This window comes from Squalius cephalus (genome assembly GCF_949319135.1).
Source record: "Squalius cephalus genome assembly, chromosome: 10".
Classification (NCBI taxonomy): domain Eukaryota; kingdom Metazoa; phylum Chordata; class Actinopteri; order Cypriniformes; family Leuciscidae; genus Squalius; species Squalius cephalus.
Genome location: NC_137131.1, coordinates 4,535,117 through 4,562,605, shown reverse-complemented (window position 1 = coordinate 4,562,605; position 27,489 = coordinate 4,535,117). Strand labels below are relative to the sequence as shown.

General features: G+C 37.0%; 1 protein-coding gene across 1 annotated transcript in view; it reads right to left on the bottom strand.

Moving 5' to 3' along the window:
- The window catches only part of mmp24 (matrix metallopeptidase 24), a 29,127-nt gene extending 15,777 nt beyond the window's left edge, over positions 1–13,350 (bottom strand). The window contains exon 1 of the mRNA XM_079882789.1: positions 12,968–13,350. Within this exon, the coding sequence (XP_079738915.1) occupies positions 12,968–13,093 (126 nt within the window). The 5' untranslated portion in view covers positions 13,094–13,350. The remainder of the gene's footprint in view (positions 1–12,967) is intronic.
- Positions 13,351–27,489: the final 14,139 nt, after the last annotated feature.

Genomic DNA, 27,489 nt, shown 5'->3' with positions numbered 1-27,489 from the left:
TTGTACATTTTAAGTAAATTAAACATTTTCAATGAGATCAGGGTGATGGCGTTGCAAGTGGCTTTGCATGTTGGTGGTATTACCCGTGCACTTTAATTTTACCAGGAAGTTCTTGAATATCGCATACTCTTTGTCGATTTTGTTTGTCCCATTAATGGTATAAAAACTGAAGTGGGTCCAGACTTTGGACTTAAACGTGGTTGGGCATCTATTATTTGACTCACACTGCTGTCCGCCATCCCATTAGGCTAGTTAACTTATGTTCCCGTTTCCCTCATTCATGTGTTGAGCGCCACCTCGAGGAGACATGAAGTAACGATGCTGGGAGCAGGAAAATCCATTTACAGCGCCTTATTTTATTAATTAAAATATCGATATTTGGCGCCAGTGTAATCGAAATTTTCTCCCACCCGTACTACATAACCATGGATTTTTGGCTAAAATGTTATTGTAATATACATTTTTACTATAAAACAGGCAAAGAAGATGAGAGGGATTTGAGTCATATCTATAGAACAGAACATCAGAGTGATTTAAAGGTCGACTCTTATGACTTAAGCAAGTAAGAATAATAGTATCTCAATTATTCTAAAATAACACTGACTAAAGGGGATTGAATACTGATGCCAATATTGAAATATACACTGCCTGGCCAAAAAAAATTAAGACTAAGAGTATATGATTGGATCATTATTGCAGTGATTATTATGTTTCTAGTATGTTCTTCTAACCCTAAATGATGGAGTGTAGCTTTTCATTTCTTAAACAGACACATAATGGCCATATTCCAAGCCAAGATTCATCAGACTCAAGCTGTGAAAGAATGGTTGTGAGGGCGCATGAAGAATCATTTTCACACATGATTTGGCACCTCTGAGTCCAGACCTTAAATTCATTAAAGGCCTTTGGGATGTGCTGGAGGAGACTTTACAGAGTGCTGGACTCTTGCATTGTCAATACAAGATTTTGACCAAAAATTGATGCACGCCTTGATGCAGAAACATCACATTTATTTCCATCAAGAGGTGCATCAGTTTTTGGTCAAGATCTTGTATTGAAAATACTTAGGTTTAGGAAAAACTATAGCATTGTGCCAAATTTTTCCTTGGAAGTGCACCAATTATGCATGTTATAAATCTAGTTCTGTAATATATAATTTAAGTTAAAACAATATTAAACCAACACTAGCTTATCATACTCTTTACTTGTCATATGCAATGATAAAGCCTCTCTACATATCAAATAATGCACAATCATAAAACGATAACATTGTTTTGCATATTCCAAATGCTGAAATGCAAACTTCACATTGTATTAGCGAGTACATGGCTGGCATCAGCCTCCATGGTAACAGAGGCTCTGCACGGCCCCCTGGGAAATCGTACCCATTAAATAATTCACCAATGCTCTTACTGGTGCCTTCATTATAGCATGGCATACAGTGAAGTCTGAAACCAGCGCTAGACCTAACTATATGTCTCATCCACTTTGATAAATCAATGAAGGCTGTGAGATCTGAAGAACATAAAAGACTGTGGCAGTTCAGCTCCGTGAATAATAAGCCTTATTTGAGCTGCAGGACTATTTCCGTTCCGGCACTTTGTGGGATTCGGTGGAATTCAGTACGAAGTCGGAAATCCACGTTTCTCGGGAAATATAAATGATAAATTGTTCTTGTGAACTGCATTGATGTCATGGACGGATAATCATATAAAGGGACTCACCCTTGTGTTATGTTTTCTTCTGTGGAACATCGAAGGAGAAACTCTAGGATGTACTTGCCACTCCTCTACATATAATACAAGTTATTGGGGATACAATTTACAAGTTGTCAATCTCCAAAGAAGCACCATAAATGTGGCCCACATGACTTTTAATGTGCCATTTTGGAGTGGCCAATACATTCTCCATCATTTCTCCTTTTTATACGCCATAGAAGACAGTCATAGAGGTCTGAACGGCATGACAGTGAACAAATAAAATCTTCAGAGTGAACCCTCTGTAGTTAAGCAAGAGCGGCTACTAACCACACACTTGTTTAACAAAGCACCGGTAATATAATTCTGAAACCAGATGTTATTTATTGTCTGATCTCTGATTTTTTTAAAACAGGAAAATTGTCAAATAATACAGTAGTGGCCGAAATTGATATCCAGCCTATAGGAAAATTGACATCTTCACCCTTTATTCAAATATTCTGAAAAAATTGTTAAAGACGCAATTATACATTCCAAATTGAACAGTCAATGTTTGGCGAGGCTGTCATAAAAAAAAACATTATGAGCACATGCAAAAACCAGCAAGAACCAATTAAATATTAATAACTGATTATGTTGTAGTCAGTGTATGATTTTTCCTGTGAGCTTTTTGTTTCTTATGCATTTCTTTTTGCATAGTAAAATAAAACCTGTAACTGTTGCCTTTTTTTGGCCAAATAATTTTGTCAGATAAATATCTTTACTACCTATGATCTACCTATACTACCATATTTTGATGGTTTAATCAAAATTGTAGGGTCATTAAAAACACATATAGCCTCCAAACATGACTTTTGGCCGGTAAATTGCATAGAAATTGTTCAGAAGTTGCATACAACTCTTCCTATTTAAGTATAGCCTATAATATTTATAATATGCATTGTAAGCAAATATGCATGCAATACTCAGATGACTAATTACATTTGCTGATATGTTTGGTGCCCCAGTGGAGTACACTGTGCAGAGTCCTGCATCCCACAATGCAATGCACTCGCTTCACTTCCATTTCTAGTGTGATGAACTGCCACTGACTAAATTCAACATGCAATGTGATGAGGTCATGTGACAACAATGTAGCATACTACTGTTTAAAATCATTGCAAATTGTATTCTTTTTAAGATACTATTTTAAAATGTAGTATTTATACAGTCCAATATACATGATATACAATACTGAGTACCCAGTGAGCTAGCACTCCATTCCAAACACAGCACTGGATGTCTTTCTTTGAGTCTGAACAGCTGCCCCTGAAACTCGAAGTCCTTTCGTCATCTCTGCCAGGTGGCATGTGATGATGATATTCTACCTTGATGAGCAGTGTGCAGTCTTCCATGTGCTCTCCAAACTAAGTCTAAACAGATCGGATGATACAGATCGGTAGAAACACACCTCAGCAACAGCTTCATCTTTGTTTAGGATTCGGTGGAAAATAATGCCTAGAGCAAAGTTTTGGGTTCAAAACAAGTTAAGCTCTTTGTACAGCATCTGTGACATGCAGACGATTACCACAGAAAATAACGCCAACGCATCCCTCAGTTTGTAAAAACAAGTAAAGTGCATGTAGTGTAATGCTCTTACAATGGAAGTCAATGAGACAAGATATTCTGGAGGCAGTCTACTAACTATAAGTAACTTTGCAACATGTCAACTAACTCTCATTAGAGTATTAAAGTGGACTATTAAAATAAGGTGTTATCCGATTTTGTTCTGTTCTTATGGCACACACAATGAAATACTGTTTAACACTGATAAACAGTATAAGGTTAAGATTAAGAAGTCTGACTCAAATTACATTGGATTGTTCTGCTGAAACAGCACAATATTTGCCAGCGAGACTGTGCAGAGCTCAAATAACATGATTACCTCATCATGATATTTGATGTAATCAAATCTGTGTAAAGTTTCATGTGTTTTACCTCAAATAAACAGTCTGACTCTCGAAGATTCAACCATCAATCCATCTCCTAGAATTTAAAGGGGTTTAAATCTTTTTTGTGTGCCAAAAGATTTTTTTTCATAACCATTTTCAACATTTTCATGTTTAATGAGGACTTTCCATAGACATAATGATTTGTATACTGTACAAACTGTATATTCTATCCCCCTACACTAACCCTACCCCTAAACCTACCCATCACAGAAAACGTTCTGCATTTGTACATTTTCAAAAAGCATCACTTAGTGTGATTTATAAGCTGTTTTCCTCATGAGGACCAAAACATGTCCCCACAAGGACAAGGATTTGGGATATTGCCTTCTTTGAGGGGACACTTTGTCCTCGTAACTTAGGGCATTCCTGAAACACACACACGCACACAAAAGTTAATTTCACTCTTTAAATACTTTGTTTTTGGACAACTAGTAGACCAATGTGCCATTGCTACCCATCCCTGATCACAAAACAATCAATGCTGAAATGTGCCACACAAACTGCTGAGATCAGACTGAAATTATGGGGTGTATTGATAAAAACATGTGGATGCTTTGAACAGCATTATACAGAATATTACAGAGCAGATACAGTATCTAGCATGCACTTACTGCAGTATCACTTTGACATTATTACCGGCTGTAAAATTGTGATCACAGCCCATGTAATTGGCATCTTTGAAACATAAGATGTTCAGGTCATATTGACTCTCCTTTCTCATAAATGTGTGCTAATGAGTAGGGAGTTACAAAAGGAGTTGAGAGGACGGTGTGTGCGTTTAGTTGTGGGCACTGATTGGCTGGCATTCCTTCATGACTCTTCATATATTGAGTTTCAGAGAGAAACCGCAGGTCACATCATCACTAGAATCAATAAAGGATCTGTTCCTCGCAGCGGTACCCCGATACCGCCTGACCAATAGAATAGAGGAGGAGTGAGAAGATAAATTGAGCCATGGTGCTCATGAGGGCAGCATAGGTTTGAGTCTGTCATTCATTTCATGTCATTTCCTGTTTCCTTATCTTATCCCTGTCATTTCCCGTTCTTTCTGCAGTGTTCAATAAATAAAAGCGGAGAAAAGGTTAAAAAAAAGATAAAATAGTTTTTTAAATATACTGTAGATTAGTGGTTAGGGCTGCACAATTAATCAAAATAAAAAAACATATTCACGATATGGCTGAGTGAGATTATCAGATCGCAAAGGCTGCAATTTAATTTAGTAAATATATGCGGTGCGTGTTTCAGAGTGAAGCGCGGCACTGTTCATTTACAAGCTAGCATTTCATGATTCGGTGTTCGCAGTGTCTCAAAGCGGCTCAGTTCACAGTAATTGCATATGAACTCATATCTGCATTTGCTATAAATTTAAGTAGCTTATAACGTGCAATTGAAAATGTGATATGTGCCAACCATCTTCCCAAATTTGTAACAGGAAGAAGTGCTTACTGACTGTTTTCTGCCAAAATAAAAGTTTGAAAAAGAAAAAAAAAAGAAAATTAATATTAGTTATGTAATTTTACAGTTGTACTGTAAAAGAAAATGGTTATTATTAATTATATTTTTCTTTAATACTATTTTTACAGTGAAATACTACAATAGTAATATTTCTTATTTTGGTTCATATTTAATGTAATAATATATTTAATGTAATAATAATATATTAAATTAAGCTTATGATGACATACAAAAATGAATGTCTGGCTTCTGTAAAACATAACAATAGTGCTACAGACATGGCCTGGCAGTTAGCTAACACACTGAACATGAGTTCAAGTCTGAGCATCATTTCCCGACCCTCTTTTCCCATCACTTCCTGTCCTTTCGCAATTGTACAAGTGGCACAAGGGCCAGACAAATAACGATAAGGACAGTACTGGAGAGAGAAACGGACAGAGATGGAGACAACGAAGAACAAAAAGACAAAGGCAGTGGCATTGAGACAAACAGAGCAAGACAGAGGAGAGAGACGAAGGATATCGACGGGGAGGGGGAGAGGTAGAGCGATGGAGAGAGGAAGATGAGAGCGTACAGTAGATGGAGACGTGGGGGAGGGGAGCTCAGACAAAGGCCGAGAGGAGAGCTGCTGTTTGTGTTCGTGTTCGACCCAAAAAAATATGGATCAAGTGCTTTAAACACCATAATGATTAGCAATGCAGTAACAATTATTACAGTTATGTAGCCATAATTGTCTAAAATCCATCATTAGCTGCATCTAATGTTAACCACATATCATAAACAACACCCTTATGAAAAACAAGTACACTCAGCACACTTTTTAAATTACATAATTACTTATTGTCTTTGAAAAATGGTTAATGTGCACTACTGAATGTACTGACAGGCATTTATGATAAACTAAAATATTCTTTAATGTCCTTCCTATTGAAACTTGAATGTCATGTACTTGTATATATTTGTAACTACACCTTGGTTATGTAGTGGAGCGGCTAAGTGATATAATCGTTCAGTTTATGATACAAGCGTGAAAATTGGCATGAGCAGTCTCCATGGGTCACTTGACAAGAAAATTGTCCAAGCCACTTGAAATTTCAAGATTTTTCAAGATGGCCAACACCTTAGTGGAGCAGTTATAGTGATTATAGAGCAGATATAGTGGTTTATTTGGTGATACAAGCATGAAAATTGGCATGAGCAGTCTCTGATGGTCACTAGACAATAAGCCACCCACAGCTACTTGAAATTTCAAGATGGCGGCCATTTTTCAAGATGGCCGACACCTTAGTGGAGCAGTTAAGTGATATAGTGGTTTATTTGGTGATACAAACATGAAAATTGGCATGAGCAGTCTCTGATGGTCACTAGACAATAAGCCACCCACAGCTACTTGAAATTTCAAGATGGCGGCCATTTTTCAAGATGGCCACCACCTTAGTGGAGCAATTAGGCTCATGGCAATTTTCATGCTTGTATCACCAACTAAATGATTTCTTAAGCCTAATTGCTCCACTAAGGTGGTGGCCATCTTGAAATTTCAAGTAGCTGTAGGTGACTTATTGTCAAGTGACCCACAGACACTGCTCATGCCAATTTTCATGCTTGTATCACCAAATAAACCACTATATCACTTAACTGCTCCACTAAGGTGTTGCCCATCTTGAAAAATGGCCGTCATCTTGAAATTTCAAGTGGCTCGGACAATTTTCTTGTCAAGTGACCCATGGAGACTGCTCATGCCAATTTTCACGCTTGTATCATAAACTGAACAATTCTGCCAGTGCCAAACATAAGCACTTAGCCGCTCCACTAATGATGAAGTTGCAATTTAGAACAGTATGTTAGTCAACACCTCTAAATAAGTGTATGTGATTTAAAATGTACTTTAAAGAAAAACTTTTAATTTGAAATGACTAAAAAGAGCACTTTTTAAAGAGGCGTCAAGAAACATAGTACACAGTAAAATAAGTACACTTAAGTGGCCTTTTATTTCATTAATATTATCTCCAAGGACAGTTTTTCTGAAAATGCACTTTTAGTGTACTTTTGAAGGACAAAAGTGCACATTAAATACGATTAAACACGTTTCTTTTTCAAAAGGGCAGCCATTACAGTCAAGCATTTACATGAATAATGACTGTAACAGTACTAAATAAACATAATATTTTACAAAATGCGGGGGGAAAAAGTGGTGGTCCTCCTGTGCAAAACACATCACTATCTTGTTAGTGTGAGTTTTTGAGGTTTTTTTAGCACATTGTCATGAAGTTGTTAATGTGTTCTTGGGTGGATTCACAGCTATTTATGAAATTAAAATGTAGGGGTAGTGTTTGTTCAAACTCTTAACACTTTGAGCACTAGTGATCATGATGCTTGTCCTGAGTTATGAGGATCCTGACAAGTCAACATACTACATAACACACAGCACAGCCCACCAGAATTGCTAAAAAAAAAAGGCAATGCACCATTCAATTTCAATTCAAGTGGTGATACTAGCACAGGATTTGTGAGAACTAATTAGTTTTTTCTTTGGCCTTGTGATTCCCCCCCTTACTTTTTTTCTTTTTTCAGCATCTAGTCTCCTGAAGAGACATATTCAGGACGAATTAGACTTTTATGTGAGGAAACTGTGCCATCCTTATTTAGTTCCCTGCATCAATTGCACAGTCAAAGCGAGGACTGCTTTCTCTCACCACGCACTAGCATAACTAACGAACACTACAGCTTCTACAACAGAAAACAGAATATTTCATAAAAACAACAGTGTTTTAATCCTACAATAAACAGAAAAAAATACCATAATGCTGTCAAGAGGGAAGAAAGCAAACATAAAATAACACAACAATAGATTCCTTTCACAGCCTTCACTGCTTGAGATTCGCTAGGGACCGGAGCAGCGTGCGGCAGTATACTGAAGTGTATTTCAGTCTATACTTCACACACTCAGAGGTTCTGACATACTTTAACATCATTTAAAGGCTACGGCGAAATACATATCTCACAGTCTGAGACAAAAATTATGGCAAGTAAATAATACATTTCTATATCCACACACAGCAAAATCCTCTGTTATTTTTTAACCGTTAAAACAAGTACGGTAGCAGTATTGTACAATGATGGCAACATATGGTAGTACTACAGTACATTGATATACAACTATGGTACTGTATGACTACCATATTTATGTATAAAACCGTATTATTTACATGCTACACCAAGGTACTTCAGAAAATTATACACGTACAAAAAGTACAATTGTTTAAATACCATCTTTGTAAGTATGATGTAAGTGTCTTTAAGATGTCTAATACTGTAAATTCTATTTGATGAAATTAGGTATTTTAGGGGATTTTTGTGGCATTAAAGCCATTGTGTGAGGAGGTTGTTGTCATTGTTCTCTTCACTGTTCTCAGCAGATTATAGGCTTAGGACACAGCAACACTTGTAGCCAAGCTTTTCAGAATCAAAGTGACAAACATTAAGGCATAAGTCAATTAATATAATATACAAGGCATGCAGAATTAGTAGGCATTTTGTTGGGTTTTTTTGGAGAAGAAAAGACACATGTTAACTGCAAAATAATTAAGAATTAAGGTGAAGAATTAAGTGTGAAACCATCAGGAACCCTTTAGTCTCCAGCACCACCATTTTCCAGAACTGCAAACCTACCTGGAGTCTCCAGAAGTGCAAGGTGTCCGTATCTCAGAGGCTTAGTTTAGGTAAAGACTGTTTATATATTCATTCAATGAGATCTTTAATAAATCTCATGAGCTCAGCAAGACTCTTAAGCCATCAAATTCCCCTCTCAAACATCTTTATAAATGAACGAAACGCCAATAAAGGTACCAAGCATGCTTCACAATCCGGCTGAACTAGTGCCCCACCAAAACATCCTCAAATCTCCATTCGAAAAATGAAGCTTTTCTAAAAGCTGAATGAATTCCCTCATAATGGTCCTGAGTCTTTGTTGTACAGTAAATGTGTGCAGTTCATTACAGGAAGCAACCGCTGAGCATTTATATTCAAATCCAACAAACTGGTGGGGCTTAACTGCTCCTGTGGCTAAAATTAAACTGTCAGATGGAGACGGCAATCTAACCTCGCCGGGTTTCAGCTTCTCAGAGTCTGTGACATGAAGGTAAAGAGGTTTTCTATCTGCACAGGGCTAGACACAGAATAGAGAAATCAATTGATAGTTCAGGAATAGAACTAAATCAGACTAAAAATCCTGCATGACTGTATATCTCCACCACCAAATGACCAAAAAGCTCCATTATGCCTTATTAAGCTACTTTCTGTATGAAACAAAGCAAATAGTACAATGAGTTAACCTCAGAAATGCTTAGGTTTTGTTTTTTGTGCCTTTTTTGATTAGATTAGACGCTGGGATTCCTCTAATGTGCAGACAGCAGTTCGATATCACAGGCCCGCTTAAATACAGCATCTACAAACTAGATATTGACATTTTCTGAAGAAACGTTGAGTGGTGCTTACCCAAGAAAGTTGCTGCTATGCGATTGCTGGGTTGTTCCTGGCAATAAAACGAGTCTGATCACTGAGGAAAAAGTATTTGCACAGTTTACCACTTAACATTTTTGTCAGTGAGCAATGTATTCTTTGCCTTTGATGAAAATATTCTGATGAAGACCACCTTCTCTTTGCCCTGTGAACTCTGTCTTTTGCAGATAACAGCTGTCATCCATTAAAACGGATGTCAGACGGAGACGGCACACTAAGACATCACTGTCAGTCCAAGTCATTCGCATCTTGTCAAACGCATTCAGAAAAGATAACTGACATGCTTTTAACTAAAAAATTTGTCAAGTCAAAACGCTCGGCACAAAAGCCTTTGTTTAGAGTCAACATGAAATGACGTGCAAACCCATTTTACTTTCATAATGTGAAACAGGATATTTAACATGAAAAAAGCGTGTTAGAAATCAGGAATGGTGAGAGAACATTGTGCTTGGTACGTTTTTCATCTCTAAACTAAACTTAGGTCTTCAGCCGACAAAGTTTAAATCCTGTCTGGTTTCCCATAATGTTTAAGCATTAGGTCAGTAGAGTAGGTGTCTTTTGTGGCTGTTGGAACCCATTCGACCACATGAGCGTTTACACTACGAAAGCAATCCGGTCAAATGCACTATCGATTACCTCTGGAAAAGCTCAAAACGTTTTTGGCCCTGTTTACACTTGTATTTAGCGTCGTCCACTGGTGGAACTTAATACCAGGAGTAAACGTGGCCTAAGAGTATGAGACTGAAGCTCGCAGAGAACAGAGTTTCATCTTTACCAACTGCCATCACTTATCATTTTCCACATTAGCAGCTCTGCTCAGTTCTTTGTCATTAACTTGCTTTAGTAAAGGAACAGACACTTCTTCATGGTTGGCCAGAACTCATGACACACTTAACTGGTACTACAAAAAGCATCTTTACTGCTGGTATTTGTTCAGCACAACTCAACCAAACTACAGCAAATACATCCAAATCCACATCCAAACCACTGAATCTCTGATGATTGAAGCTATTTAGTGAAGCAGAATGTGGCCTGCTGAGATAGGAAGATATAATCTATATAATATGGTCTAATCTGATATCATAGTCTAGTCTTAAAAGATTAATATATGAAAAGAGAATGAGCAGTTAACTGGATCATCATGATCAGATTATTTCGTTTTGAATGGATACTGACATCGGAAACCTATTTTCCCTCCATTTTCGATATCTAACAGGAACCTTTTCTAAGGGTACGTCTACACAACAATGATGTACAAAAATGGAAAAGTTTTTTCTTTGCATTTTTGAACATTTTCACGTACAGACAACAACGATCCCCGTACACATGTATCCGCAAAAACGACTAAAAGCGCTGTAATCGGCTGCCGGGCCAGTAGTTGGCGATGTTACTTTGTAAAGAGACACTACGCACCTAGTATAGACTGAACACGTAATACGCATGATGTCAGTTTCACAAATTTGTGCTTTTGTAGTTTACATGAAGATGATAAAGGTACAGTTTTCAAAAACTTGCACTTTGAAACCCATTTCCAGACGTTTGCGCTTTCAGGCCCCCGAAATGAACGGCCAAAACATATAAAAGGTTTTCAGATTTTAGGTGAAAACGAATCATGTAAACACCTGTAAATATCAGTTTATGCAAGTTAGGGACTACCACAAATCTTATGAATTGCAATTTAAAAATTAGGTCATGAAGCTAAATAATGTATTTGCAGAAAATTGTGTACACCCGAAATTTAATCACGCTGTTTTGTAAGTAATTAATTAATCAATCAATCTAAATTGTGCCCATAAGAATCAGTATACAGAATCAGTGCATGTGGCTATTATGTGCAATCTTGCTGAAGCACCTGCTGCAAGTCACTCTCATGAATGAAACAAAGAAACGGAGGGTAAAAATCGCTCCTGGCATGGGAACAGAAAATGGGCAGAAACAACCAACTCACCAAATATCAATGAATCTATAATATTGTCATTTTTGAAATGTGTGTATGTTTAGGACAGAATTATTCTGTCAAAGTAAAAAGGAGATTCATGCATGTTGATATCCACAAAGACTTTCGGTTTGCTTGCACAATACAATAATAGCACCTTGTATATCTAATTTATCCACTGTATTTGCATAACAGCAGTGAAAATCAGCCTTTTAGCAAGCAATTTATGCCATATAGAAATGTTTTATCTTTAAATATTGTGACAGAGTAATGGGTAAGATCTCTATTCACCAAGTAACCTATTGCCACAACAAAGCTGAATCCAGGAGAACTGCTCCCATGCCTTTCCTATCAATTATTGAGGAACCTATATTTGGAACACACACAAAAACAGCAGCTGCACATCAAAACAAAAGCATTACGTGGCTATAAATGCAACCTCTATCATTCAAAACAGTTATTGGGTCCTTAAGGAAAATTATTATGCTAGCTAATCTCCATCTTAACTGAAGCTCTTTGTCCTATCTTTGCTCAATAAGATGCACGTATCTTGAACAGGACCGATGTGTCATTCAATCTCTTATATCTAACATTGCACTGAGCAAAAAGGCTTGATGCTCACAACAAAGATATATAGGGTATAATAAGGGAATGCATGTGGAGTGAGTGGCGCAATGAAATTATCCAATTACTGGCAACCTGATAATGGTTTCAGTGTGCTATATTTCCAGGAAGAGCTAACATAAAACACTTAATGTCTGTCTGGGGCCGAATATAATGCAAAACGAAGCAGAGAGAAATAATGAGATTTTATTCACATGTGTATGGGTTGGCTGCATTGTTATTTTTATTTTTTTATTGTTGCATTTTTTTGCACTACCTACAATGCCTTAAAAATAACAAATCATAATGAATAATGCAAACATATTAATATCATATAAATGAATATACTAAATGTATTCAGATATTGATGTTTGGGTGCATTGTTATTGTTTTACCAGTAGTATCATGCTTGTTTACAATTTTCGGGTATGGTGCGTAGCCTACGAATTTTTAAATATAAAGTATATGTATTTAATGGTGATTATTAGCTATTAATTGTTTAAAACGATCAAAAACTAAATGTATTTAAAAAAATGCTTTGGTTGTTAATTTCACTTATGTATTTATGCATCCCTATATCATTAATTTATTATATGCTTGATCCTCTTCAGCGAATAAACCCGTTTGAATATATACTTCATTCTAATGGCCATCAGATACCCAAACGCTGTGCGCTATAACGCATCCGTGTTGCTCAATGGAACAGGTTCTTTCACGCGCAGCCAGTGGAGGTGAGGATGGTGGACATGTCGTCTCTTTCCACGTACCTCAACAATGAAGGTCCTCTCTTCTCCACAAACAGACACGACCCAAAAGAGAATGTGGAAATAGCATGTTTTCCAACAGAACCCCGGGAGTCCCGTCTTTCGCCCCCTGGCTCCCACCCCCGCCATGACTGTCCCCTAATTCCCCCCACCGTCCGCCGTTGATTTCCAGGCTTGTTTCTTGTGTATGGTCTTTGTTATTTAAGAAAAACAACGAGAGTCCTATATTCCTGATGGTGCTTTGAGAGTTTCTTCTCAGTCGAGCGTTAAATTTGCAAAGCCATTTTGTGTTGCGTCTCCTCAAGGTGGTGCGTTAAAATGATGCTGCGCCGCTGATGCGCTCGAGCGAACGCAGCACCGTCAGCGCGCACATCCCCGCGGAATCCGAGTCATTGAGCGAATCGGTTCTTTTGAATCGTTCGTTTTAACAAATCGTTTATTAAACAATTCGGCAATTAGGCCACTTTTACCCGTCACCTCCAATAAAAGGGGTTTGGTTATCAAAAAAGGATAACGCTTCGGGTTATGCTTCCTCTTAACGATTATCTTTGAGGGAGGAATAGGCCTATATAAAGAAAAAAGTTTTATTTTTGCATTTACGCACTCAGCCAAATCGAGAAATCATTTCAGATTTCTCAAAAGATACATAGCCAATCAGAAATAAATCTAGATTTAAAAAATGTGTGTTTTCACAGACATAAATGCAACAATCGGTACCTATATAAATGTGGTGACGCAGCCTATTATTTATTCATTTTTTTAAATATAAGTACAACTAATTATGTGTTGTCATAATTAACATGCAGTAATTGCACTTATTTACTGTAGTCTAAGTCTCATGACAATAACAGAGCTTGGTTCGTTCAGAATCGGACACAAACTAAACATTAGGATACTGAGTTTAGATTCATTCAGTAACCACGCCAAACAAGTCGATGATTCATTATAAAGAATCAGTTCATAAGAGTCATTCGTTCGGGAATCGGACCGCATCGGAATACACAAATAACAATAAGTAAAATGTACTCCATTTTTTGGCATGTTTTGCACACTATTTAAAGTACATTTTAAAAGTAAAATTCACTAAGTTAAGAAACTTTTCATATTTAAGTGGGCTGAACACAACAAAATTAAGTTATGACAAAATGTTCAGCAGTTATGTTGCTTTAGCTCATTTTAATGAAGTCAACTGAACAAGCACTTTCACTTTCAAATGATTCACTAAAAAATAAAAGACGTAAACAACCACATAAATGTACCAAAAAGTATATATATATATATATATATATATATATAGGCCTATATTGGTTGTATAGCTACTTTAAATATCGCAGTCTTTGTGTTCTTCTTTAATACTGCAAAAGAGCAAATTGAGACATATGATGCAAATCAAATGAAATGTACTCTAAAACTCACTATCATCATGGCCATTTTTAAGCCATTTCATCTGAGATACAAATAATTATTTGTAATTTGCTGGTTAACGTCAATCGTTGCACTGGACTTCAGTGTTATACAGTGTGTTTAACATGAAAGGTGGTTCAAAAACCTTGATTACCTGATGCAGTGATGCAGTAAATTATGTTCATCTTAACAACCATCTCAAAGGCCACTGGGTGTTCACTGTTCAGGGATCAGCAGGCTTTGTGTCTGAGGGAAGGGACACAATAGCGAGGAAGGGAGGAATAGGAAGTCAGAGAGACAGGTTGTGTTCTGGGTGCGCTGCCGTGTATCTGGGTCACAGTGTGCAGAGCCTATACGCCAGCCCTGGAGATGCTCCTCTCTGCGGTGTGACAACCACGGGATGGAAGCCAGAGCTCCAAGATGAGCAGCAGGGGAGGCCTGATTTCTAACAGTCTCTCCATCTGGAGCTGTGTTAAAGCAGTTAGACACACACATGTTGGGTTTCCATGTATTATGGGGACTTTCCATAGACATAAGGATTTTGAAACTGTACTAACTGTATATGCTTTCCCCTACCCCCTCACAGAAAACGTTCTGCACTTTTACATTTTTAAAAAACATCATTTAGTATGATTTATAAGGTGGTTTCCTCATGGGGGACATTAACGTAGGGTTTACCTGAACCACACACACACGTTTAAAAATGGGGACACTGCATAGACTTCTATAGTTTTTATGTGAAGTTATAAATAATATAACCTAACCCTACCAGAAAACTGTATGCATTTAAAAAAAATTAAATTTTTTGTGTGTATGTGTGCCATTTTAACAAATTGAGGATGTCCCCAAGTTTTTGTGGTTTAGCTCAATTCTGGAACATATTTGTTCCAGAAAAAGTATGGTTAAGTAAATATGTGTGTATATGTAAAACATATAATTTCATATTAATGCATAATGTGACCCATAATAGTTCTAGTTCATATGGACATAGAGCTGGAATTAACATGACACACAACAACTGCATTCATCAATTAAAAATAAAAACAGCAATAAATATGTATTTAAAACACCTCATTTTAGTGAAGCTGCAATGAAGTCATCGTGGAGTTCCCATAAAACACTGTACCACACTGAACAGTGCGTCTCAGACAAGATGACCAACACATATCACCCACTCACCATCCACCACCAGCCTCCATTTGTAAACAGCATCTGAAGAGAGAGAGAGAGAGAGAGAGAGAGAGAGAGAGAGAGAGAGAGAGAGAGAGAGAGAGAGAGAGAGAGAGAGAGAGAGAGAGAGAGAGAGAGAGAGACCTTCTCATCCATCTGTCTCTCACTCTCACACCTCACTTTTCTAGATTGTACAAATAAGCATGTCATTGTAGGTCATGTTTCTTTGTTGTTCAAAAATGTTCCTTTGTTGTTCATTGAAAGGTTGATTTTCACTGACTACTTCAGACATTTAACTGAGAATAAGTACTGGTTATAGAGTTTAGCTAACTAATCAATTGATCTTAGCTGTTTTCCTTTGACTCCGCCTCTGCTGGATCCCTGCAGCCCTTCGTCTCCACCATCAGCCCCGATCCGCCGGTCCCCACCGCTGTCAGTTGGGCTCAAGTGTCCACCTTGGCTCCTCCTTTCATCATTTTCGCCGTGGGTCACCTCCTTCCTGGCTGTCTCCTGGGTTGCTCTAAACTCTCATTGGCCGTCGGATCCTCCACGGATTTTTTACCACCATCCATTCCTCCACTTCTACCATCTGCTCCTCCATGGATCCTTCCACTGTCTGCTTCTCCATGGCTTCTCCCACCGTCTGCTCCTCCATGGATCCTTCAACCGTCCGCTCCTTCATGGATCCTTCAACCATCTGCTCCTCCATGGAGCCACCGTCTGCTCCTCCATGGCTTCTCCCACCATCTGCTCCTCCATGGAGCCACCGTCTGCTCCTCCATGGCTTCTCCCACCGTCTGCTCCTCCATGGATCCTTCAACCGTCCGCTCCTTCATGGAGCCACCGTCTGCTCCTCCATGGCTTCTCCCACCATCTGCTCCTCCATGGAGCCACCGTCTGCTCCTCCATGGCTTCTCCCACCATCTGCTCCTCCATGGATCCTTCTGCTCCTCTATGGATCCTTCTGCTCCTCCATGGCTTCTCCCACCGTCTGCTCCTCCATGGCTTCTCCCACCGTCTGCTCCTCCATGGATCCTTCTGCTCCTCCATGGATCCTTCTGCTCCTCCATGGCTTCTCCCACCGTCTGCTCCTCCATGGATCCTTCTGCTCCTCCATGGATCCTTCTGCTCCTCCATGGCTTCTCCCACCGTCTGCTCCTCCATGGATCCACCGTCTGCTCCTCCATGTCTTCTCCCACCATCTGCTCCTCCATGGATCCTTCTGCTCTTCCGTGGATCCACCGTCTGCTCCTCCATGGCTTCTCCCACCGTCTGCTCCTCCATGGATCCTTCAACCATCCGCTTCTCCAAGGATCCTTCCACCATCCACTCTTCTATGGATCATACCTTCGCTCCTCCATGGCTTATATATTATTTTATTTCAGCTTTATTTCAATGACCAAAAACAATGCTTAATAGTTTTAGTTTAATAGTTTTAGTTATAGTTAATGATAACAACACTGAACAACTTAAATGATGAGGCATTTTACTGTGGAGACAAATTGTTTTTAAAACACAAAGCTTTATTAGCATGCCTTTCTTGATGCTGAATCATTCAGAAATAAACAAAAGGTTGGAGCTGGTTTCACTGCTGACATTTAAGAAAGGTCACCACTATGCTGAAAGGGCAGTTAAACATATAACGTTGATTCAGAACCAGTCATGAAAGCATAATAAGAGAGTAATGTGCATATACTGTATCTTCCATTGTTAAACATCATCTTTAAATATCTGTTTTAAAGATTAATCCAAAGTCCAAGCCCAAAGCCGTGTATAGGTAATGAGAGACATGACTCAACATGCCAAATGGGATCAGTCAACTGATTCAGGACCCCTGTGTCCGGATGCACTTCAGACACTTAACTTTGTTTGTGCGATGACGAACCTGGCCTTGGTTGAGCAGTTAAACGCATTTTGTGTGTCTATTGGTGAGTCATCTTTGGTCTGGGAGACATTAAACTGATTTCATGTTCCAAAACAATTGGAGTGAAAACTAATCAAGCCAATCTTTTCTTCCTGTATTCCTTTTGGACCCTTAAAGGTCATCGGGAGCTACAAAGCATCATCAGCAGGTCCGTCAGTCTTATGGTGGGTGTTATTCATCAGATAAATCAATGGTTTCCTGCAATCCACCATTAGATGAAGACAATTTTGAATACACTCCATTGGAAATGTAGAAGGCTGTAGTGTGAGAACTGCTGGTGTGCACATATGCTACAATCCACCTAATCCTGCTTTACAACTGTGCCTTTCTGCAGGAAACTAATCCATCAACAGCTTCAGATGAGCCCTGGGAAAACTAACCTTATCCGCTGGTAATTTCAGGGAAATATGTAGGCCATTGAGTCTTAAATTTCATATCCTATTTGCTCTTTATGAACATTCTTAAAATTATAGTCTTTAGTTAATGCATTATTAACAAACAATGAACAGCGTTTAATGGTAACTTATAAATACTCTATTGTTAAAAATGTTTTAGCACACTACATTCAAAAGTTTGTGGTCGGTAAGACATTTTTATGCATTTATTTGATAAAAACACATCTTTGCTGAGAGAAAGTATTCATTTTTTTCGTGAAAAGAAATCTCACTGACACGGTAGAGGATGTTCAACCTGCCACAGGATCTGCTGACACATGTTCCACTCATTGAGTCTGTCCTGTGTTCATCTATAACTGTCCGGTTTGGTTCAACCACCGAATCAGACATCAAGAGACTACAACAGACAGTACGGACTCCATTCCCCCCAGTCAAAACCCAGTTTAACTGCTGCCGTCTGGACGGCGCCTCAGAGCACAGGGACTAGAACATCTAAGCACAGGTTTCTTCCCACAGGCTATTTCCCTCCTGAACAGTTAGATGCCCTTGTTATATTTAAATGTGTGTACTGGAAGTTTCCACACAAAGGTAAATTCCTTCTGTGTGCAAGCACACTTAGCAATAAAGCTCTTTCTGATTCTGGATCTGGATGCAATTATAACCAGAATATATGTGTTTGACCAGCAGAGGTCCCTGTAACCCGGTAAACTGCTGTCCTCAGTGAACAGTGAATGAGACATGCATGATGGCAAATATAGGCGTGACAACATTCAAAGCTTTTTGTATAGACCAATTAAAAATTAATTAAAAATAATCTAATTAAAAGTGACGGACTTCAAGACATTTTGCAATGAACAGGGATAATAGACCCTATTTTGGTGAATGACAATGTAAGGCATTAGATGCACCCGAGTTCATCTATAACGTATTTCTCATTCTGGATGTCATGGATTCAGCTACAACAAACCTTGACATATAGGTTTAAAACTTAAACATGCCGCAACACAGCCAGTTTCAGCCCCACCTCTACAGTTTCCAGCTTTCAGCACAGATTAAACAGTGCCTGTGGCACATTATCTAAAGTAAACCTCTAACTGTAACTGCCATATATCTCTCTGGATGAATCACACAAAAACACATACGGCTCATATTTCACACACACAAAAAATAAACTATATATATATATATATATATATATATATATATATATATATATATATATATATATATATATATATATATATGCTATATTTTACATAAAGACATTTTTAAATGCATTATTTCCATGATATTATCCTCAAAATTGTAATTACCAATGCATCTATTTCTGCAGCTTTTTTGCAACATTAAAGGCAGTACAACACATAGTTCCAATCCATGGTATATAAATAGAATATTATGATATTTTGTGACCTTTGTCAAATACACTGCTGAACAATAACCAAAAATGTGTAATAGGTATTTTTTCCCCTATATTTTCCTAATTACAATTTTATTATTGGTTTATGCTATTACAAAGACTTTTTCCCTTTTTATCACAGAATAAGGCAGAAAATATATGTTATAGTTTCTACACTGTAATAAAGGTCAATTAACATTGCATTATAGGCCTATACTTTATTGTTGGAAAAATAATCCGAGATGACTTGAAAAAAAACACAGAAACCATATATTGTTGCAACATCCCCCACATATTCTGCACAACAATTGAATCTCTGGTGACTCACTAAGTGCAATTCACCTTTATTCCTCAATAGGACAATGATACATAATGATGGCGTGATGTTTCACTCATAATTACCGCAGGAAATCCCAGGCATAAAACAAAAGAATAGCCTACAAGTATCATCAGATTTACTGCAGAGCAAGTACTGTACCAAATCAAATATAAGTGTCACTGCCACTTGATGGTGGATCTGGTGAAGAAGCTGTCGGCTATCAAAATATTGATTTTGATATTGATTCTGATTGCAATTTTGGTGGTTAGAGATTCATCCGTGATAGATCTAGATCCGGGTCGCTAAAGACCTGAATATGTAATAATGACTGGTGAAACATTCATTTAAGGGTTAAACATTGTTTGTCACATTACAACACTACAATACACAATACATAACAAATAAATAAATAAATGCATTTTAAATAAAATGTAAAAATGTTATATATATATATATATATATATATATATATATATATATATATATATAAACATGTTTTTTTCTTGATGCTTCCTTCCAGTATTGACTAGCTCAATGACAAAGGCCTTTTTTTCCCAAGTCTCCTCTTTATCAAAGCCTCAGGAGGAGACAGGGTGAGTCAAAGCTTGCCAATTTTTTTTCCCAGTCAACCACATTCACTTCCCTAATATGTCTGTGGTTACAGTTTATATAATACAGTTTATATAATATATATATACTTTTCTTTTGATTTTGGGTTGAAATATGACCAGGAAACCTTACAGTTCTTATAAGCTTCACTCCTCTACTAGAATGTCACACACAATAATCCATAAAAAAAAAAAAAATGGATTTGAACTTTTTAAGGATAAGGACAAAGTAACCATCCAATGTGAGTCAAATATCCCTGTGTACTATTCAAATTAAATAAAAGTGTTGGAACATGACAGAACATTAATTGTCAGAACGAATGAATCATCTTGGCAGTTATGAGGCATAACTGAATGAACACTCTCATGTACTGTACCAGCTCTTGCTCTACAGTTTGCGGACGACTGAGTATTAGCAGCAGAAGCTGATCAGCTCGCTCTCTCTCTCTCTCTCTCTCTCTCTCTCTCTCTCTCTCTCTCTCTGTCTCTCTGTCTCTCAGGCAGCGGCCCACTGTTCAAACACACAGATATCTGGCACTCTTTCAGCCAACAGGCTCAGCCACATACTTCAGCTAAAAAACACCTTCAAATGTCATCAACTCGGTCCATATCGCATCACATTTTTGTGTATAAGGCCGCAAAAAAAATCTTCATCCCAGTTGCACTTCAAAGCACTCAGACACCTTTTGGAGTGCACAGACTGTAACCAGACATATTAGGGAAGTGAATGTGGTTGACTGGGGAAAAAATTGGCAAGCTTTGACTCACCCTGTCTCCTGAGGCTTTGATGTTTGTTAAAGAGGAGACTTGGGAAAAAAAGGCCTTTGTCATTGAGCTAGTCAATACTGGAAGGAAGAACATGTTTATATGCACTACAAGTCAAGAGATTTAAAGCAACTACTTAATATTTATTATAAATATTACATTTATAACGTTTCAGGTTTAATGAGATCAAAGCGGTTTAAAGACTTTAAAAACATACATTTCATTTTAAATGTATTATTTATTTCAAATTAATTTACTTCATTCATTATTTTGGGGCGGCCAATGTTAAATGTGTCCAACCATTTGAATGATATTTTTAAAAAAAATAACAAGAAAATTAAATAAAAAATGATGCTCCAAATGTACAGAAAGCTCTGGATTCAGCTATAAGGACAAAGTAGATATTGTTAACAAAAATCGAAAGCTGTTGAAGTAAAATGCAGAATAAAATAAGTAACAACCTTAAAATGCAATGATGTAAAAGTAATGATTGTTTTCATTTTTACATTTAAACTACTGGCAGTAACTTCAGTCAGCATATTGAAAATACCAACGTCAGTCTCTAATTGAAAATGTCATCACCTTCGTCCTTGAAACCTTTGTGTGGTTAAAGTAAGGACATCATTCCACCCTAAAATAGAGTAAATGTATTAGTTGTGACCCTCAGAGAAACAATGTACTGAGTTCCGAGTAAGAGAGGGAGGAGGTCTGGCAAAGAAAGCAAATAACAAAACACCTTTCAACACACAACCGACGTGGCTTGGTATGATGCACTGATGGCTTTACACAACAAAACCGTGAACCAGTCAGCAGACTGAAACCAGTCCATCTACATTCACAAAAAGCTTCTTTTGCAGTATTCATACAGGCCTTTGAGTTTGTCCTTTTGGGGGAATCTTAAAATTGAAAGGTCAAACCGCCTGGAACATCATGGGTCTTCATGTCAAAATGAACAAGTGAACAAATTACCCTATATTTACTATAATAAACGGTCTTGGTGTAACTGTAAAATGATTAGTCATTGCAGATTAATGTTTGTTACATGATTGTTCATCAAACTGCTTTGCTTCTAAAACCATTTTCTTTTTCACCTGCCATGACCAAGTTAAAGTATACACCTGTTACAATCATGTATTTTGTGCTGAAGATTAATGTCATAAATATCATAAATAGGACCATATGATTTACTTTAATGCTCTGAAATAATATAATATAATATAATGTAGTTTGATTAAACCCACAAACCTTAATTCCGTATATATATATCTTTGCACACTTTATAACAGTGTATCTTTCTTTCTTCATATTCTTTATTCTTTCACCAGAAAAGGAAACACAATATTGCACATTTAATGGCATTTCTTTAAGCATTTAGAATTCCCTTATTTGAATGGCAAAATGCAATTGAAATTTAAACTGTAGCCTACAATTGTTATAGTTAGCTCAAATAACTGCGATTAGATCGAATAACAACAATAAGATGATGATTAATAATCGTGACAGGTTAAAGAGCAGGTTAATGCAGATTCTCTGAAAACTTTCCAATAGTTAACTGTTTTTTTAAGGGGCTCCACCAATAGCGTGAGATTGGGGCGGGGCTATCTGTTGGTCTGACCAATGGAAAAGGGAAAATCATCATTTCTAAAATTCTGTTTGGTGACACTGAAGGTAGAGAAATTACACACTTCAGCTTTAATCTTGGTTAACACTATTGTAATACAGGTCATGGCAATAATAACAAGTTAAAAAGCGTTGTTGAGTTGCTTTTAAGGTTGAACTTGATCTTCAGCCATTACGTTCTGATGAGCATTTTAGTTTCCAGCAGGCGGAGGCTCAAATAAACATGGCCTGATTCCTGGGACAAATATTATTCATCCTCATGCAAACTCACATTCAGGTCTGAAATGTCCACTTTTCATGATCCATTATTGCAATGTATAAAAATCTGCCTCTTCCTAAATTTCTTTATACATACAGTTCCCTGTATGCAACTTCCGTAACTTGACGTATTTCAGAGAGACAATAATAATGTAAGACGGGACTTCAATTTATCCATGAAAATGCAATTAAATTCATCCATTAAATGCATTTAAAAGCATCCATTATCCACTTTATTGATTGGATCATTATCCAGTAGCCCATGTGGCCAAAGTGAGTTCAGCAGAAAACAAAAATCACTTCAGGGGAAGAGCAATTATTTATTTTGATTACAGATTATGAAGAAATGTAGTTCTTTGGAATATGAATCACTCACAATAAAAGCAGGAAAACGAATTAGAAAGTAAATAGGGTCAGATCTGATGTCATGCTGAGTCAAATTAGGTATCGTTTGATCAATAGAGAATGGCCGAGCTGTGAAAAACTTTTCATAACAGGAACATTTTCACAAGGAAATGTCTAAAATGCAAACTAACTACACACAGTATGCCTAACAGTATAATGAGCTTTTACCACATCATTCACAACATAAAGTCCTTTCAGGTAAGTTACCGGTTAGAGGTTTGCTGTAACACTACACACATCTCAGTCTCTTTGACTTTGAGAATGGTTAATGATGTGGGCCGTAGCTGAAATAAGACCATGAGGGTAAAGTTACTCTCCAACAGACAGCAAAGCAGGTCAGCAGTTTGAAGCATGCAAATCCAGTCCACCCACACACTTCTGCACACTTCGGTTGGAAACAAGACCTACTTAGACATCTCAAACCGACTAAACTCTTGAAACCGATGTCCATGAAGAACCTGTAACATCTATGGACCTTTCCGTTCCACAAAAGGTTATTTATAGATCTTTAGAGTAGAACTGTTTACTGAAAGGTTATTTGGGGAACCGAAAATGGTTTCAATAAAAGGTTTTAATGGTTTTCAGAGTCTGGATGCTTTATGCGACCACTATATTGAAAAGAAAAACAAAACTTGCATTTGGAGCCTACAACCATCATAAAACAGTTCACAGTCTCGCCAAACAAGCATTTAGCTATAGAGGCACTTTGAAAACACACACACACACAAACTGACACAAGAAGCGAGACGTCTTTCTGAAGCAATGAGTTATAATCACACCCTATGATTATATAAAATGACATGTAATGTGGTCTAATGGTTTACAATAACACCGGAACATGATCTACAGAAGATGAGAGCTGTATTCATATAACCTGATGGCAGGTGATGATTACATTTACGGCGGTCACAATGAGAACGTGGATTGTAAACATTAATTGTTTCTATAGAGGATCATGCGGAAAACTGCACGAGTGTATTCAGTGTGTGTTATGTGTAAAGAATGTGGATGTTCTGGTCAAGCAAGGACTTTCACGTACTACGCAGCGCTGATGATGTTGCTTGCCAAACCACAAGACACTGAAACTACTACTGAAAAATAGTATATTATTAGTAACACATACTATTATCTAAATATAGCATTTAATAGTTAAGTACTTAAGCAGTTACTTGAGAAATTCAAGTTAATTAAAAATATTAAGGGGAAACATCTTTTAGATAAATAGCAGAGTTTTCTACCAAAAACATTAAAGATGTCATTTAGGGTGATAGTATCAGACTCAAAGGGTTAGTTTGCACAAAAAAGTTAGTTTGACTTTCAGCCAAACACAATCAGAGTTATATTAAAAAAATATTCTGGCTCTTCCAAACTTTATAATGGAAGTGAATAGAGTTTTTGAAGCTCCAAAAAGCGCATCCATCCATCATAAAAGTAATCCATATGACTCCAGGGGGTTAATAAAGGCCTTCTGAAGCACAGCTGTGCATTTTTGTAAGAAAAATATCCATATTTATAGCTTTGTAATAATCACTGGCTGGCTTCCGGTAATGGTCGTACACGAGTCGAGTTGCAGCGGAATAGTGACAAGAGAGGAAAAATAAGAAGTCAATGCTCTTGCAAAAGTCACACGTTCCTCTGAGAAACTTTGCATTCTCTCGCAGAATGTTTGCCTTTTGGGGCTCCGTACATTCACACCAAGGACTATAAAGATAATAATAAAGAGTTCACACCACAGTTATAACAATAACAGCACAGAGAAATATCCTTTTTAGAAAGATTTTATCCAGCTGCCAATCAGAATCCAGCAGAATCCATCCTCGAGCATTTAAAGTGACAAAGAAGCATGCGCATAGAATGAACAGAACAATATCATCCACTTGTGTGGATGCTAATATAGTATAGTAGTCTGAATGGGCCTTTAAACATCAATTTACACTGAAAGCAACTAATAAAAAAGCAATGAAAAACAGACATCTGCTTGTTGTGACAGAGTGATTGCTGTGGCAATGTGGTTGCTACTAGGCAGTTGTTCTGGGTGGTTGCTAGGGTGTTGCTAGGATGTCCTGGGTGGTTGCTAGGGTGTTGCCAGGGTGTTCTGGGTGGTTGTTGCCAGCCACAAAACAACAAGGATTCCAATTAAGATGATGGTATTAAGCTTAAAAATAGATTTGCACTTAATGCAACTGAAGGTTTCTGAAACTTTGTAAACACTAACGAGTGAAAAAATTAAAATGCAGTTTGCTAAAGAAACATTTTCTGAACGAAACAATTCACTAAACTGAATTGTATCACGTTACTTGCCATGACTGAAAAGAGTAGCTAGCATCACTACCATTTTTAGTCAGTAACTGATTTATAGCCTATATGAATTTCAAAACATTTGACATTTTTGCCTTTTTAAAATACATACTAGAATGCTGTTTGTTACTACGCTTGCAAAATCTGGTTTGAAAAAAAAGAGGAACATAAACTTTATTGATTTATTGTAGTCTTTGGTAACACTGTTGGAAAAGTCATGCAAGTCACATGTAACAGATTACATGTGAAGATCTGCAGTTATAAAAGTATGTTACACACTCCCCAAAACAGTTAATAGATCACATTTTATAAGATTTGATTTTCATATGTACATAAAAATGCAAACAACACATAAAAAAGTACTGGAAGGCACTACCAAGACAAAAAGGTGAGCAAAGAATAATAAATATTTACAATGAAAAACTATTATGCCATAAAACATTAAACATACTAGTATGTTTAAAGCCTTGGAAATACAATTCATGTCAGAATCGGCAGTTATTGGCTTGTGTAGCAAAAGTTAGCACTTTACCTGTAATCTGAAATCATGTTTAAACATATTAAAATGGAAAAGGCTAAGGATCTGCTCCTATCGATCTCATATTTATGTTTACATGTTGTGAATATGAACGTAAACTCTGACCTTGGATCAGCACTACTTTACAAGCTATTGTACTTTTACTCCAGATCTCGGGTTTCTCAACCACTTCTTCTCTGTATGAAGGTATCTGGTGATCAAAGCCGATTCTGAATCACTTTCACAAGGACACTTTAACATCTGAAGAGTGAATCTTCTTTTCAAGCTCACCTATTCACAGTATCTCCTACTTGTCGGATAAAAAGCTTGTCGATTAAGATTGAATTGGAGGTTATCTATAGATTTGAGTCAAAGAGGCATTTATTAAGTGACGACAAATCCATCAAACGCTATATGGCATTCAATGTAGACTGTTGCAAAGACTTCTACACACTAATTAGAAAAAGTATCAAAAGGTGGAAAAGCTTACCTGTTTTAATAAAATAATAATAATGTAAATCATGTTTTCCTTGCAATTAGCTTCTATTGCATCAGAGACCACTGTGAGATGGTCTATACTATAGGCTTCATTGAAGTAATACAGTACTTTATTGTTAAGCAGCTAATTGCAACATTACCCAAAGTGCATTTTAGAGTCTCTAAATGCATGTCTTAAGTGACAAAAGAATCACATTTTAGTAAAAACACAAGAACATTTGGAAGACTACACGTGTAACCTCCTGAATGATGCTATCCAAGGGTAATACTTAGTGTCAGACAGAGTGGCTACATTTAAATCAACACCATCTGCTTTGTACAAAAATGCCCAATGAAGCAATGGTTCATATACACTAGGTTTTATATACAGCACAAACACAAAAAGTACAATGCACTGGTACAAAGTACTAACGCTGCCTTCAAATCATGTAAGAATGATCATATTTACAACATGAGCACCACAACAATGTCATAGTCATCAGTCGGGAAACTTTCCTTTAAGCCCAGACTGTCTGAATTAGGGGCATGTGAATTAAAGAATTACAACGAAATAAACTTGGTATTGAACTTGAACTTGGATTTTTATATAAAATAATATATATATATTTAGGGCTGTCAAACGATTAATCGCGATTAATCGCATCCAAAATAAAATTTTGTTTTTACATAATACATGTGTGTGTACGGAGTATAATTATTTTCTATATATAAATACACACACATGCATATATATATTTAAGAAAATGTGTTATTTATATATAAAATATTTATATATAATATAAATTATATATAATATAAATATATATACACAGTATATACATGCAAATATTTCTTAAATATATACATGCATGTGTGTGTATTTATATATAGAAAATAATTATACACCGTACACACACATGTATTATGTAAAAACAAACTTTTATTTTGGATGCGATTAATCGCGAT